At 39.3% G+C, this 17,237-nt stretch overlaps 1 protein-coding gene across 1 annotated transcript; it reads left to right on the forward strand.

The window, feature by feature from the left end:
* Positions 1-921: 921 nt before the first annotated feature.
* On the forward strand, positions 922-13,544 carry Vps15 (vacuolar protein sorting 15). Its single transcript, XM_022836248.2, has 14 exons — positions 922-2,093; positions 2,381-2,609; positions 3,397-3,760; positions 4,145-4,378; positions 4,732-4,916; positions 6,942-7,130; positions 8,058-8,332; positions 8,719-8,865; positions 9,480-9,683; positions 9,907-10,110; positions 10,260-10,574; positions 10,852-11,105; positions 11,712-11,832; positions 12,158-13,544. The coding sequence occupies exons 1-14, from the start codon at positions 1,512-1,514 to the stop codon at positions 12,326-12,328; spliced, it is 3,474 nt and encodes a 1,157-aa protein (XP_022691983.1). The 5' UTR covers positions 922-1,511; the 3' UTR covers positions 12,329-13,544.
* The last annotated feature ends 3,693 nt before the right edge of the window (positions 13,545-17,237 follow it).

The raw sequence follows: 17,237 nt of genomic DNA on the forward strand, positions 1-17,237 counted from the left end.
AGAATTGTTTTTAGGCTCATTATAAACATCGATACGTTTAGTAAAAAGACAAAAACAAATTCGTCTTTGACGAAAACCTGAGCGATATCGTTGCAAGCAAATAATACAATATTAGCCTTTCAAAAGTCCCGAAGTTTTTCGAATGCACAAGTTTTTCCCAAGCCATATACAAGCTCCAATTCGGAAGCCAGCGCTCTAGAGAAACCATAAAAGCCAGCTATAGTTTTAGCACGACGAGATGATTTCGGACGATGATACTGAGCGAACAATAAAGTAGTTACGCTTGAGCCTGACGTATTGTAGTATTTGAAATGTACTTTCAAAATCAGCGTCAAACATAAGTACCCCCTAGATTATCTGAGTAGATTTAAGCGCAGCAAAGAAAATAATCAATGTAACCTCTTCTTGAATTCTGATCAATCCTGCAGCCCGTTCTACAATGCTTTTGAGCCAAAACATAGTTTTTGTCTATCTATTTAGTTATTGTTTCAGGTGAGTAAATTGCTCTTTTTTACATATCGTGTTTTCGTTCAATTATGCAAGATGTTTTCCAGGAGAATTGAATCAAACTTTTCATTTGCTCGTATACTAACAGTGATGCCCCTCCCCAGGTTCATCGATTAAAACGCATTTTAAGGCCCGCGGTTTAAATTCAAAGCAGACAAGAACTCTTCTGTCGACGGAACGGACTTCAGTGCAAATGGAAAAATCTCGTCTTGATTGTAAAAATGTATTCCATGTCAGGAGAGCTATCAACTTATAGGTACATACATCTATTTATTAACATAACATTAACGTAGCACCTTAAACTTGCAACGGGAACTCCCTCGTGCTCCAAAATTGAGTGAGGGATGTACCCTTTCTTGATGTGATGCACCGTCTTTATGGCCATCTGCCGACGACCATCAAAAAGTCATTCTCTTTTTAGCTATGTTGTAAGTGAGACGTCGCACAAAATCTACTGTTGAAATCCTAAAAGGTTTGACTACCAAAAACAGTGACTGCGCGGTGTACTTCTACCTTAAAATTGTCTGGCTGTGGCCAGCAAATTTAGACAGAGGGTATGTGCTGCGAGCATTCGCTTGGTTGCCACTCGTTTGAATTTCGCGACTGGCAGCAGCCGTTCAACAGAAAGTTGTTGTGTTGCTATTCCAGTAAAATCAGCTGGGATTTAGATGTTATCCATCTTGGCTGATGTTGTGAGTGAGTGTTTCAAACAAATTACTATGTCTCGCTTCAACTGATATCGAACGTTAGTGTTTTGTGTCAGTGCATCTGAGGAATTGCATAGGTGGTACTGTGTAAGCATTCTGTGTGAGGAAGCGAGCCATCGAAACTGACGGTGAAGGTAAAAACAACGGCCTAATCGTTTCGCTAAAGTATTGCCGTCATATGACAACAGCCAATGGAGAGGGCAGCATGGTGCTGCTGTAAAGGGTGACGAAACGCGTATCCGTCCATCGGAGTGCTCCTGTAACAGCGTGTTTGTTACTACTACAAATACTCGCAAAATGGGCAATACACTCGTGAGCTATGCGCCGTCAACGATTCATTCAGTTGACGAATATCTGGCGGATCTACCAGAATACCAGCGTGAGTTGAACTTGGGCTCAACCCGCTTTCTCAAGACAGTAAAAGTTCGCGCCGCTAATTGTCAATATCCGTTAGTTGTCAAAGTACTAGCCCTGCCTCAGGACAACACTTTGCCACTTCAGTCGCATCAAAAAAATATCGAAAAAATCAGAAACGCCCTGGAAAACTGTCCAAACGCTTTACCATTCACAAAAACCTACCTTTCTGCAAGGTCGGCTATTCTGGTTAGACAGTTCGTGAAGTACTCACTATATGATCGAGTGTCCACTCGGCCATTTCTTACAATTTCGGAAAAGAAGTGGATTGCCTTTCAGCTGTTGTGTGCGCTGGCGCAGTGTCATCGCGCTGAAGTTTGTCACGGAGATATCAAGCTTGAGAACATTTTGGTCACTGGGTGGAATTGGGTCGCTCTTACCGATTTCGCTTCATTCAAGCCAACTATGATGCCCATGGATAACCCAACAGAATTCTTTTACTTCTTCGACACGTCTAGACGACAGGTAACTACCTTGACAGTTTCTCTTCTACTAATGAACCAGCTAGAAAATAAATAGCTAATATTCTGGGCAAATTTTTCAATGCAATTAAGCATTAGCAAATGTCACTAATCTTATGCGTGTACATGATGCAAAAGGCGGAAAGGTTGGCGCACGAATTTCCCATCGAACATTTTGCCTCCAGGGGTTATTTTATAGGACCTATGACTTTGCTCTGTCACTAAATGGTAAACCGCTGGTCGTATTGAAGTATGAAAATATAGCAATCCTCTGTGTCGTTTTATTTACAGGTTTGCTGTATAGCGCCGGAACGATTTTACAGACACCGAACGGTACAAGAGGAAATTCTAGAGGAGCCCCGTGCGGAGCTGACGTCCGCCATGGACATCTTTTCCCTTGGATGTGTATTCATTGAGCTCTTTACCGACGGCAAATTTCCTTTCAAACTATCTGACATGTATAAATACAAACAAGGTGAAACAGATCGACCGCCTCAACTACAGGAGATTTCGGATGAGGGTAAGTGAGCACACTGTTGAAGACATCTCTGTTCCCACATAACGCATTCATATTCGATTGAAAAAAAAAAAGATTAAAATATTAGTAGTGTACTTGGATTAACTGCGTGTCTATGACGCCTTATATATTTCATTAATCGCGAAATATCTCAAATGGTATAATACATTTAAATTGTAGGTCACTTTCTCCAGGAACGAAATTGCGTTCTAAATCTTTAATTGTTCTAGGGCGTTCTCGCTGAACTTCAGCTCCTAAGTTTAGCCGCAAGCTATATCTACAAGAGTACTGGAATCGAAACATAGTGCTTTATAGTGAATAATGAATTTAAACAAACATCTACCGGACTATGAGGAATACTATGCTGCTTCAAACGGTATTTATACTTTTAAGCGATTGTCTATGTATTTTACGAGCATTCAAAAGGAATCTGGCCACAACCACGTATTGTTCTTACATTTAATAATAGATAATTATGGCTCTACTGCTAGTAAGACGTGTTCTGTTGAAAAATAGATAAGGTAGATAAATTCGGTAGCGATTTTTTTGGGCATAACTTGAAATGAACCGACAAGTTCGATGTGTTGATGCACTGGTAAAATTTAGTACTGGATAAATGTTTTTTTCATCGTCAGCAGCGAGTACGCAAAGCAGGGATGAGAATCCTCAAACTGCAGTTAAAGGTTCATGACAAGCATTTAGTCAGTGGAATATTACTAAATCAGCTTAGCATTAATAAACGTAATAAAAAACTAATCAAAACTATTTAGCTCGTTTTTGTTCTTTTCAGGCATTCGCGAGTTGGCGGCTCATATGATTCAGCGTGAGCCACAAAAACGCTTTACTGCTGATAAATACCTCGACATGTGCCGGAAAAATCAAATATTTCCGTCGTGCTTTTTCACCGGTCTCCTTGATTACCTCAAACTTTATGCACTCGATACGTCACATCCTGACTCGCAAATTTTCCGCCTATTCAAAGATCACGAGGTATTCCTGGAAAAAATAGCCGATAGCGAAGAAGGGGTTTTGGCGCTTGTCAACTTCATCACTGCTATGCTACGTTCCCTTAAGCATTCGTCCGCTAAAATGGTTGGGCTGAAATTAATTAAAGTCTGCGCAAGCAGGCTAGCACCATTCGTGATACTAGAAAGGTAAGCAGATGCAACTTGAGGTTGCTTTTTTCGTTTTTTACATATTCGGTGGACAGACACCTACCGTAAGCGTCGAGTCGTTTCAGTGCCTCCTTGATGAAACATGTTTTATTTTTTCGCTCTGGTGTTATTTTGTATATTCTGAGACATTTAAGTCAGTCGTTGAATTCGTGATGCCACGAGCAAGTGCTTGTCATTTGGCCCCTGTATAGTACAAATACGCTTGATCTAAGGGAGGGAACACATCCGAAGAAAACAAGAAAGCTAAAAGCTCAATTTTCATTTAATTATATTGATATACGTTTAAATACTTGCAGTCAACCTATAATTTATCAGCATATAGTACCTGATATATTCAAGTGAGGATATTCCGGTGCATTTCAGATTGTCACCCTTTGTACTTCATATGCTGCAGGATCCATCGGCTCAAGTAGTATCTGAAGCGATCCATGTGCTTACTGATTGCCTCTCTTACATTCAAAGTGTACCCATGGGAGATTCATTCGTCTTCGTCGAGTACATCATGCCGGAGCTACAAAAGGCTTCCGTGCATACTAACGATATTGTCCGTCTTGCTTTAGCCGCCAACCTTGGTAGACTCGCTGAGACGGCTCTCAGGTATAATATCGAATGACATTTTTTTTTGTTTTGGTTTTTTTTCTAGTAACTAAGGGATGTCACTCGCGTTTTTCGGTACAAAAAATTGAGATGAGGTTTAGCGATGTGCGATATGTATAAACAGTAAAAAGTCTAGCTGATCTACAGCATAAATAGTCATTTAAATTAACTGCTATCATGTAGCGAAAGAGTAAGTGCGTAACTCATTGACGCGGCCTATTTTTTGCCGGCTTTGCCTCTGTTTCGTGATTAAAGCCTATTGACAATCGAATTTACAGGTAGCTCTTAACCTAGTCTGAAGATGACGTGGTATTTACCTATGATCTTGTTCTGTGTTTATATTTGTGGGGTAGCTTTTTGGAGACAAGTCATTTGAACTGCGCAGATGTTGGCTCTAAGGAGGATGTATCGAGTCAGCACCTGTATCGCTCCTCATATGAACGTGAACTGGGCTTACTTCATGATGCTGTACAAAACATCGTCGCCACTTTGATTTCAGATCACTGCAATCAAGTGAAGAGAATGTTGCTGGAAAAAGGTACCGTAATCTGTTCACAACGAATGTAAACTAACTTTATTTAATAATTCCAGAATGAGGCGACTGCAATTGACATTATTATTTAAAACTTATATAAAAAAAAAACTATTATTTAAAAATTATTTATTACCAAAATTATTTAACAAGACGCCTTGTTATGTATACTCTCTGGAAACGATAAACTATATGTTTCATTTCCCACGGGGATAGGGGGCTAACTTACACGACTTTTTTTTATAAAACACGTATATCAAACGTATAGAAGTGAAACTGGACGTTGACCGTTTATCGTAATTCCCAAGTATGTAGTTAACGAATGCTAGAAATGCCGAAGGTAGATTCGATGAAATCGAGCGTTTTAGGTTAGCCAAGCGTGATTACGGCGGTGTTATAGTAGATAATAGTTACTAGCGACTTTTACTTTCTATGTATTATTTTTCTTCTCAGGTATTGCGTTCCCATTTTCAGATACGCCCACTTCACAAAAGTTTAAATAATTTCAACATGTGTCTAAAATGGTTTACCTCAATTGGTATAAAATTCAATTTGCCCTATGGATGGTAGTGTTGAATTTTATCATTAGATTTAGACATTATATCTTGCCTTGTAGCAAAGGATCGGATTATAAGAATTACCTGGACCTTGAAATCCCTTCAGAACGTTTATAATGAACAGCAAAATTATTCCTGTTGTAGCCCTGGGATTAACATTGTATGTCTGATAACATCTAAGATGCAACATAGTAGCATTTATAACATGTTAAAATTTTCCCACAGAACTATGGTATTTTAAGAGCCGTTGACGAACATAACCCACCGAACGCATATCCCAGATACGCCTTACAAAGTTTTTTTCTGACAGTTATAAACACATTTCTATGGAAATAGTTTGTGAAGCGTGCAGTTACTTAACCTCTTGAAATCACATTAATAATCGATTGATTGTCGATATTATTGAAATAATAAATGAACTAGGTTTTTCTGGGCGTAGCTAAACGGACAAGAATGCGTGAGTCCGAAATGTGATCGGTGTAGCTGGTTTTTTTTCTTTATTGCAAAATGCTTCTAGCTTATGTAACATTGTCAAGCGACCACGTAATAACTTTCAAATGATTATCGCTCAATAATGATTATACCTGTTCAATGACGAAAGGGCAGCCAGTATCCTTTATTGCCAGTGCATCGAACCACATTCTGCGCTTAAATAACTAAATACCTTTTATAATCGACTTCGTCTCACACACCTCACGCTTCGACCAGAAATTGTTAGGGAAATCACAAGGATATCGTAAAATGGAACAGCTTGAAACCAGGAAAGTGATTCGGAATGATGAATTGTTCCGGTTTGGAATTGTTGAGTCGAAAAAAATGTTAGCAGATAAATCCATTCCATTTCAAAAAAAGGAGCCGGTAAAAACTAAGAATGAAAGGTTAACCCCCGTTCAAAGTTCACAATAGACCTTCTCTATGTTGAATTTGTAGTAGCTACGAAACATAACTACGAAATAAATGTGTGATGAAATACGTGCAATATATGTCTGCCTCAAGAAACATTGTTGTTGTTGTTGTTCGTAAATAAACTAGATATTTGTCCTAAAAAGCGTGTGAGGTACAAACACAAGTGTAGGAAACGACAAGGATAATCTATTCGTCTATCGAGACGACTTGAGCGTTGGAAAATGTCGCTGCAGTGAATGAATACACGTTGCATACCGTATATTTACCTTGCATTTATTGCACAGATCTCGAAGTCGAAAAGATGACGCTTCGAAGCGCCCTCGACCAGAAGCTTACACCGAATATTATCGATAATCATTTTGCCAAAGTAATACTGCAAGCTCTATTCTGATCACCTGAGCGTCACCTGATCCAATTCTATTAATGCATACGCAGTACTTTTCCAATAATTCAACTAAATCTAAACAGCAAAGCCTCACTGATCAAAGCCAGTCTAGTGAAATGGACTCACGTTTCAGTATTATTTTTATATATGAATAAACATAGGGTTTTTTTGGATGAATGCTAGGCGCAACGAAGCTGTGCGTTTTCTTCGGTGAAGAAAGTGCTCATGATGTACTACTTTCGCATATGATTACTTTCCTCAACGACTCTGCGGATCATGAATTGCGCGCTTCATTCTATACCAGCGTCGCCGGCGTAGCCGTTTTCGTGGGTACAACCGTAACGTCCATCTTGATGCCCCTCATCGAACAAGGTGGGCAACGGCGCATGTGAAAGTCAAAGATGATTTCCAAAACGTAGCACGTTTTAAATTATACACTTTCAAGCTGTCTAATACTCATTCGATATGGCTCCACAGAGTATCTTATCTACTTAGGTATATGGGATACGAAGGAACTTAGCCAATAGTCCGCACTAGGCCGTTATGCCCACTCGATATCGATAGCAACCAGCCGAACCTTGAACGATGGTGCGGGCGTAACTGCTGTTTAGTTGTATTGATGTTTTCGTTATCACGGGCGCGTGCATCTATCGTTTTTTGAAACGTATTGTTTCCGATCGTGTTGAAATCATTGCAAGATGTTAAACTTACGAATTAAACGAGATCTTACTTATTATATAATATGTCAATATGGTTATTTTACAAGTAAAATTTTTAGTATATCCACTAACATTGTGGGGAGAAATCAATCCTTGGGTAGCAGCGAATCGACACGTGTGTTAGGAGTATAGATGTATTGATCAAAACCGTGTTAAAAATGTAACTGAATTAAGATAAAATATTATCCTATTATTATTATCCTCATATTATCCTATAAGGAACCGAAAAATAGTGCTGCACATGTGGCTTGCTTTGATAAGTATCGTCTCGCTCTTTTGGCGTCAACCACTGATTTTGGGTTCGTCGCTTTAATTTATCGAAGCACACCTTTTTGGTAACTCGTATAGTTTCGATAACGTCTGCGAGCCGCATTTTTTTTTTTGTCTTATCCGTGGTATAGTTTAGCACACATGCTGAGAACTAGTTGAAACCAATCATTGAATGAAAAACATGTCATAGAAAGACTGACCAACGTCATCCTTGAAATTTTTAATGGAACTATGGCTAACGATGCTCAATTACTAACAGTGTTCAGGAACTACAAATGCATACGCTTTCATTACCTCTATTTATGAATAGGATTCAACGATTCTCATGATGCAGTAGTTTGTAGCACACTTAAGTGTGTAACAGCTCTGACGGAGATACACTTCTTTCGTCGAGGCACCCTGTGCACACTTTTCTCACAAGCGCTGCATCTTCTTAAGCACCGAAATACCTGGATCCGCGTCGAAACAGCGCATTTTCTTGCTTGCGTGGCCCGCAACGTACCGCTGGCTATTAAGGAATGTCGATTAAGACCCTTTCTCAAGCCCTTCCTGGAGTGTCCTGCAGTTCAGATCGAGAAAGCAGAGGTGAGAGAGAGAGTGCTACACTTGTGCAATTTTGCAGAATGATTTATTAAAACTGTGCGCAGAAAACAGCGCAGATCGTGTAATAACCTTAAGAACACGAATAAGCTCATCAGTAGAAACTGGTACATTGATTAGGCAACAAGAACCACAGCTTACCCACAGCGATACAAGGTTCGAACGAGCGATATTGGTTACTTCGAAACTATCCCTAAAGCATTACTGTTAAATATTATTACGGTGGTGATGTCGTCGTTGTCACCATATACGTTCTTCGACTTTCATAAACTCTGGAAATTATTATATTAAAGATATACGATAAAGTTGCGATTGTAAAGGTAAATTACACACAAATTTATCTAGTGGCTAATAGATATATACATTTCTAGGTGATCATCGGATGCCTAGCTAACAGGGACGTGCCCGGGATTCAACGGGCCAGCGTTTATGGAAAATCGGAAGCATCCGGAGATTTGGCCAAAATAAATCTCGAAGAAAAAAATTGGAAAGGAAAATCTAAGGAGATTAATATTAAGGTTCGTATTGCTACCAGTATGAGGGATCTTTGGTCACGTGATTTCAGTAGATCAGGCGAAATTCTACCTGCAGAAATCCGGCGTGACATAGTTTAGTTCGTGTATTAATTGTCTAGTAGGTTTTTCGCGCACATTTTTTGTCCACACACAGTTAACGAAACGGAACTGTGCGTTTACTATTGTTAGGCAATCGTAAGTAGCGATAGAGTTCTCATTCTATAGTCTATCGTCTTTAAAATTGGTGAATCTGAATTCGAATTGCCAAAACTATGACAAGCCTTAATTGCAATTGATACCAGATTTGTGTACACTTTTTAGCTTTTTTTTCTTGATCACAGGTAGAATTCTGTTGTCAGCAGACGTTTCGCTGTAGAATAATATGAAAATGTTGCTCAAAAATGATTCGCACGGATTAGTGTTCCTGTTATGTTGTTTTAACTTGTTGAAACCTGGAGTGAAGTGTTTGTTGGTGCGTTTATCATATTTAACATCATTTGATAAAGTTACAGAACTAGGAGATAAACCCTGTCGTTGCATATTGTTATACGTAATAGTATTCAAAACTGTGTATCGAGCATAACCAAATGTAGTCTTCTTTATACCTGTTTCTATAGGAGACCCATAGATCCGAGGACGTCCTTTGTGAGGCTTTGCTACAATATTGCCAATTAGAAAATCTGCTTAACAAGAAAAAACAATGTGTTAACGAATTACGAGCTGTAGACGTTGAAGCGAACGACTTACATTTTTCCCAAGCCTGGAAGCCAAAAGGGACCTTGATGGCGCACATGCACGAGCATCAAGGCGCTATTAACAAGGTAATTCGTTTTCATTGTCCAAGTATACTTTTGAATGAATATCATTAAAATATTACGGGTTTGAATAAATCTCCACGATGAGCAGCACGCAAGCCTCGCTGCGTATACTATATTGAGTTAACGCATTAAGCTATGCGCAGGAGTTTGGCTTCGGGTGTGTAGAACGCAAGCTAGTAACAGCATCTATCCAGTTAGCACTATTGAATTGATCGTTCCTGGTTAGGTTTGTGTTCTGCCGGACGCGGTGTTCGCTACATGTTCCTCTGACGGCACCGTAAGACTATGGGACTGGACACGTATGGAAAAGCGCGTGATGACCAACAAGTCTATTTACACGTACGATCGTTTAACGGGCCAGCTGGTATCAATGGACTACTGCGTCAGCGAGCAGTGCGTGTTAGTTGCCAGTAACTCTGGAAATATGGAGGTAAATACGCTTGATACAGTGACAGCGAAATAGGTATCTATCCTCGTTCACAGTTGAATGTATCAGTAGCGTTTGTATTTTCTACGTGATCGTACCAAACGCCACTTTATAACTGGGTCTCACAATAACCTGAATTTTGTTTGTTACAGGTATTCAAGCTAGAGCCAGGTTCAAATGCTGGCCCACAGTTTATTTCAGGTCGCTGCTTAGATCCGCTGAACGAAGGCTGGGCTGTCGATGTGAAACCGGCCGGTGGATCTGTTATGGCTTATGCTTCTTTGTACGGCGGAATCTGTGGTTGGGATTTGCGAACACCTGGCACGACATGGCGCCTACGAAACGACGCAAAGTGTGGGCTAAATATGTGCATGGCTATTGATTCAAGCAGACACTGGCTTGTAACAGCGACTAATGAAGGATTCATTACGTGCTGGGACCTTCGCTTTCATCTTCCCATAGCCAAGGTGAGTTGTTCTGCAATTACGGTTATAAGGTTACGGACATATTGTCTTAATCTTATATCCATGGAATTAGGAACAAAACTTAGATGATTTATATTATTTCTTACCATCTTTGTTGATCTAATAAATAAACACAGTATTTTCTTTATTAACAATATTACCGTATCAATGCTCATTACCCTTAAACAACTCCCGATTTGTTTCATGTATTTTTATTTGAAGAGATTAGGTGGGTTCACAGCTTCTAAAAAGATACATTTATTTCCCGTGCTGATTATAGATTCAGCACCCGTACAAATTTCGTACTTACAAGTTACTCATCCCAAAGCATTGTAACAATGGAAGCGTATGGGCTGCCCACTTCAGCAATCATGAAGTCTCTCTGTGGAACCTAGAAAACCAGCAACGATCGAAGACTTTGTGGGCGTCGAAGTGTTCGCCATTTACGGATCGAGAATTCACGAAGAGTGTTGCTTACGGAATATGCCAAGCTGACCAGCACATTTTCACAGGAGGAACAGATATGCGGATAAGGTGAGCGGAATAAATATCAACCGCACCATAAAAATAAACATTCGAGCTTCTCCAAATTTTTATTTTTTGTGAAAGCCTTCGATATTCATGTGAATTTATTGATATCTTAGTATTCTAATTTTGGCATGACCCGCCCAGGCTTTGCTTGAAAAAGATCAAAATTTTTTGCTGGTATGAGAAACATGGTTTTACATATGACTTTGTAACGCTGGCAAGTAAATTTTTATTTAGCTGAAAAAACGAAAAGTAAGACCTTTCAGTGAGCATTTTAGAATGGCATCGCACGTATAAAAACAGCATGTGTAAAAAAAACAAATGCACTGAGATTTAACTGTATAATTCGAAAGACGCAGGAATAAAACGTGTTATTCGAAAAGCTAAACTATCCAATGCTAGTAAACTGTTCTATATATTTAAAGATAAGTAGGACGTTTTCGGGAGTGGTGCCACCGTCACAGAATTCTAACTTCTTTTTTAGGTTGTCATTAAATGTAAATTTAAGTAAATTCATTCGAGAAAAGGTCTAGAGTTACAATAGCTAGTGTTCAAATGCACGACTATGGTGTATGATCGGCTACAGTTTCTGCACCTTTCTATTTCCTACAGGTGTTGGGATGTATCTGATAACGAAAAGGGCTATCGGAACTCGTACCTCGTGACAGGCTCTGCAATGGATGGGGATCGTATCACGGCAAGCTATTTCTCAATCTTTTGCGATGGTACACAGGTAAACACTAATCGTGTTCGTATCTGGTTCGTATCCGATACCTCTACTTTCCTGTTGTCATAGCTCTTTGCTTGCCTTTAATTACGTATTGTGTTAGATGAGACACAGTTCTTTCTGTTTGCTAGGGCTGTCGAAACGCAAGCCAGCGCCGAGAACGGACCGTTAGCTAACAGGGCTGAGGAAATTCACACGGCTATCATAAACGTTCTGCCAGCTTGCTTGAATCAGTTGTTTACAATTATGTATGGTGTATATGTATATATATATGTATAATACTGGATTGTGCAATACGGGTTTTGCTATCGTGATCTGCTTTGGCTCGCAGGTGATTCAAGAGCAACTTCGTAAAAATGTATCGGAAAAATCCGAATATCTGATGGGTAGCCGCGCGGCGGCCGGCCACAAAGACTGTGTGAGCGAACTGGCCATTTTAAGGACCACCCGCAACTTCCTCGTTTCAACTTCCACAGAGGGTGTTCTCAAAATATGGAAGTAGATAGTTGATGAGCAACGAAACATAGCAAAATACTGAATAATATACGACAAATTTCAGTTCCACAAATCCAACGGGTAGTTTGCAAACATTTTTTTCAAAGCTTGTTCGATGTAATTTTTGTGCGTGCCTTGTGAACCACGTATCCTACATTGACGCTAGAAAGAGCTGTTGCGCCCGTGGAGGTGTCACTGCAATAGCTATCGGTACGATGCATTCGAAGGTTAGTTACAATGCTTTAGAAACTCAAGTGGAGTAGACCATGACATGTTATAGGTGACACAAATTTGAAACATTTCACGAAGTCGTGTTAGAACTATATAATTTGGGCATTTCTGAACTGAGCAATGGTAGATTATAACTGTGGCACTATATCGTTGTCTTAGAACGTATTGTCGTTATTTAGGGTAAAGTATGAGCAGTGAAAAATTTTATTTACAAATATTTCGTACTCAATACTTGAGTATGAATGTACGCTGGTCTGTTGGATAAACTATATATGTGTACAGTTACTGCTGCCAACAGTAGATCTATATCCATTTGCTATTGATATGACTCACTTTTGTTACGAGCCCTTCCCAGTTTGGTCTAAAAGCGCCGGTAACAATTACCAGTACGATCAACTCGGCCTGACGGATTCAAGTGACAGCTAGTAGTATAGCCTGAATAAATTTAGGACAGAAATAGAAGCGCGTTCAAATGTAAATAGTGTTACGTTACGTTAACTAAATGCTATACAGGTAACAAAATGCTAGCTTTTTACGACGCTGATAGAAGTTTATAGATTTCTGGCAAACATTATGTCTGTTATTATTTATCTCAAACGTTAAATTATCTACGTTAGTTTGTGATTTTAAATACTCTGCTGTCAATCGGCCTTGTACTGCACAATCGCCTGTTTATACGCGCCCATGGATGTAGCGTTGCTCTAAGTTACTCTTTGTTCAACCAAAAGCTCTATCAATCAAGAATCCTGTACATATCTAGCATAACAGGCATTTTGTTTATCGGCAGAGAACCTGTAACTGAGTGCTCATTACTCGGCTTGTTATATAAATATAATGTATAGTATAATGAGGTATTTGCATCGAAGGAAAGGCGGAGTTAAACTTTGGCTGCTTGTAACGATGGTCATGGCCAGGACAAGCTGCCTAATTTTAATAAAGAAAAAGTGTCCACCAAATAAACTATGATCGTTAAATTGCATATAATAGTAATATGAGGCTACTTGACTTTATTGAGGGTTACACGGAACTAGTATGGATTAAACATTACATAACGTGTCTACATAACGTAAGCCTGCAAGATCGTTTTCGCGCTTTTTTTACTTTTTAGAGAGAGTACATCTAGATGTGGGCTTTTCACACGTCAAGGAAGCATCAGTGAAATAGATAACGAGTGATAGGTCGAAGCAGCGCTTAGAAGGCAAATGTCAGTATGTAGCTAGACAACTATAGTTGCTTACATGAGGAGCCTTCACGTAAAATATACATATTTTTGCTACTTGTTTATTCCGTATTCGATAATATAGGCAAATAGGAAACGAGAGTTGCGCAAAGATGCCATCTGGTGCAGACACTTCAGTAGTACATCGTTAACTCGCTATACAGCATCTTGTTCAAATCTTTACATAAATAAATACATTTTTTTTAGTTTAGAGGGCTAAAATACTTATAATAAACAATACACGCTATTGCTCAATAGCCCAATGCTCTATCATCGTGTACAATGCGTGCACCGGAGGGTCGTGCCTGTATCACTGGCCATTCTAGCGAGGAGCGAACCTTGAAACAATGAGGCCACTAACGTTTTCCCTTTTCTAGAAGCTTTCCTATTTCTCTTAAGAGGAGGCAAGATGCAGTCACGTAAGGGCGATTCATTAATTCATAAACCATTTCTATTGTGTATTGTAGCAAGGCCGGCGCGTACTTCAAGATGCTTCCTTAGGGCGCTCTGCATGGCTTTGTTTTCACTGTCTCGCGTTGATGTATAGTTTGTCCTCAATGACGCAGATAGAGATTTATACAGAAAACAATATGACATCGGGCAGATGTTCTATTATACGAAATAACAATTCTCTCAGAGCTGAACGACATTTGTTGTCGCTACAAAAAAGGTAAATAAACTTCTCTGTTGCGGTTTCGCTAAAACGGTCAGTAGCGCAGTGATTAACATTGTGTGTGAATAAATACATTGTTTGTACTCCAGTACATTAATTCTAGCTGTTTGTAAAAATGCTGTGATAATTTGAGACTAATTATTAATTGCTGATTAATGCCTATCTGAGAATGTAATAAATAGGAGGTATTCTCCTTTGGCTTTTCATCAAGGTGTCATTGAATGAACGGATTAATGAATTTTTCCGCCCGCCCGCCTGGCTGAGGGGTCACGGTTGAACGCCAGTCGAGCATTGAACCCAAGGTAAAGACCTTCACGAGATTGGACCCTCACCCCGTGTCAGGGCCACCGCTTACCCTCGTAGTCGGCTCCCCTCAACACGCGCTCCATCAGTGCTAGCGTATTTTTACGTTTTCTAAATCCGTCTGTTAAATGCGGTAAATAGTCTTTATCAATATTACATTTTCTCACTGAACTGAAACTTACTGAATAGCATTACAGGTACAATAATGCTATTCAGTAAGTTCTTGTTAATACAATCTACTGAAACGTCGAGCAAGACGACTGAATGGTGGACGTGGATGATACCTCTTCTGAGCCTTTGTAAAATTCCCTGCCTGCAACCGACGTATGAGATGTCGCGTCGTCCAGTTGTATCCAAATTCTGATAATTGACGTTTATAATACTACAAGTCTCAAATACAAAAAGACACCAATGCTAAAAAGCCATTATCTGCGTTTTTCTGGCAGCGCAGATCTCATTGCGTCGACTTATAACGGCAATGAGGCAGTAAATAATTCTGCTCGCGTGGAACTCGGCGTCATATCACGTTAGCGTAGAAAGATCATTTTCTCTGCTATAAGAGTAATTTTTAGGAAACACTCTTGCAGAACATCTCGTCTGAAATTGTAGCCATATTGAGTGAAGCGTGTACCTTTGCGTAGCGCTACCACGATTCCCGATGTAGCATTGTTGCATTCGCTATTTGGTGAGTAATCTATGGCGAGCGGTTCGTCACTTCGACCTGTACCTCCTGAAAATGGAACGGTACCGCAATGAATTGTATCAAGGCTTAATTTACGTGTTTGTGACTAAGTATTGGACCTAATGCTTACCTGTTTGGGTTCTATCGAAGGGTTTCAAAAATCTCTTTGAATCTAATGTATTAACGAGACAACAGGTTTTATAATACCGTCAAAATCCAAGAGCCCTATTAAATTCCAAGTTTCGAAAATGTTGTTCGAAGAACACAAACTAAGGAAGGAATTAAGGCAGTGCTACAGTTCAGCCTTGAAGGACCCTTCAAGGAAATTCTGTAGAGTTTAATATAACGTGGCAAATATAACAAGTATTTCGAAAAGAAAAATGTTAACTTTAACTTAATGTAACTATGAGACTGTTAGGCGCTAACTATCGATAGGTGATGAAGTGTACCCTGTATTATGATCAAGGCGCGTAGCTTGAACAGATCGATTTTTTGTACAATCAAAATAAAATTAAACCTTTTAAAATGCATGAACAGAACGTATATAATAATAGTATTTTTATTAAAATTGCAATTACATCTATCTGGGTGTAAAGTAAAAGTGCTCGAACGGGTAAAATACCCGTTGGAGCACTTTTACTTTATTATAGTAGGACGACGCTCGAATAGATCAAGCGTATGTACGATGAAGATTTTTCAGCTTGCCACACAAATTACTAGCACAAATGACCAGCGATGTTGTGTGCTATTTATTGCTACTATTGCGAAATTTTATGTGATGGGATGCCATCGCAACTCATACGTTTGTACAAATTAATTCCACAATTACCGTTTGATGTTTCCTTGCATCGACGCCCACATGTCAAAGCACAGAATTATAACACGCTAATTCAGTGTCCTTTAAACATGCAGATACAACTTAATGACCAATCAAGGATTGTATGACGTACACTCAACGTACTCATGTGGAAGTACGTTATGTCGATGATTAAAGATATCCAGTAAAAGTCTGTCGATTATACTTTGTCTATCACTAGGCAGCTTATAAAAGTCCTACTTCACGCCTGTTGTTACAGGCCGCTTACTCGACAACAATATAAAATAAAGAACAAAAGAGACCACAAGTTGCTGCTTCGAGATTTTTCCAGCGACGTCATTTTCTGTCTGCGACAAAATAAAGTTTCTATATAATCAATTTTTTGAGAACGCGTCCGCAACCATATTGGGCAAAATTCTTGGTCTGGCGTTGCTCTTATGCAACCCATTGTGGAATGTACTTGTAAAGCTCTACTAACTGTTCATTCCTATACTTTGCTTCTATTTATTACTAGACACAAAAAAGACGATATAATCGATTGTTCCTTTAATAACCATCATCCAAGGAATGACCTTACGAACCATGATTATTGCAGCAACACCCTATCATATATAATATTTAGCGTTAACTGACAATAGACAGTTGATAATAACAGCTGGCAAACTTAATATAATTATAATGTAATAACCAGCTTAGCCTTCATTCGTCCCGCAGGAAATACTAGAAGTAAAACTACAAGAAAAAACAAATGGATTGCGTTGTATTAGGTGTTTGACGAAGCCTTGAGGGTTACGGCAACGGGAGGGGCAGAGATCGAAACTCCTTGAAGAGGTATCAGTAAGACGGGAACGACGAATCTGAGAAATCGATCTTCCGTGTCTCAAGCTATGTATACGTACCAATGCAAATTGTGGAACGTACCTTTTTCGGGTAGCTTTCTCAGTAACGGTTGAGAATTTATGAAATATTAAGATATAATCTATATTTACTT

This window comes from Varroa jacobsoni, unplaced genomic scaffold (assembly GCF_002532875.2).
Source record: "Varroa jacobsoni isolate VJ856 unplaced genomic scaffold, vjacob_1.0 scaffold_631, whole genome shotgun sequence".
In the NCBI taxonomy this organism is placed as follows: domain Eukaryota; kingdom Metazoa; phylum Arthropoda; class Arachnida; order Mesostigmata; family Varroidae; genus Varroa; species Varroa jacobsoni.

What these genes read in the sequence shown, in the direction of transcription:
- Vps15 (XM_022836248.2), top strand. Translation starts at nt 1,512, where the DNA reads ATGGGCAATACACTCGTGAGCTATGCGCCGTCAACGATTCATTCAGTT. An exon ending in TCGACACGTCTAGACGACAG is followed by an intron (nt 2,094 to 2,380) that starts GTAACTACCTTG and finishes TTTTATTTACAG; the next exon opens with GTTTGCTGTATAGCGCCGGA. An exon ending in GAGAATGTTGCTGGAAAAAG is followed by an intron (nt 4,917 to 6,941) that starts GTACCGTAATCT and finishes GATGAATGCTAG; the next exon opens with GCGCAACGAAGCTGTGCGTT.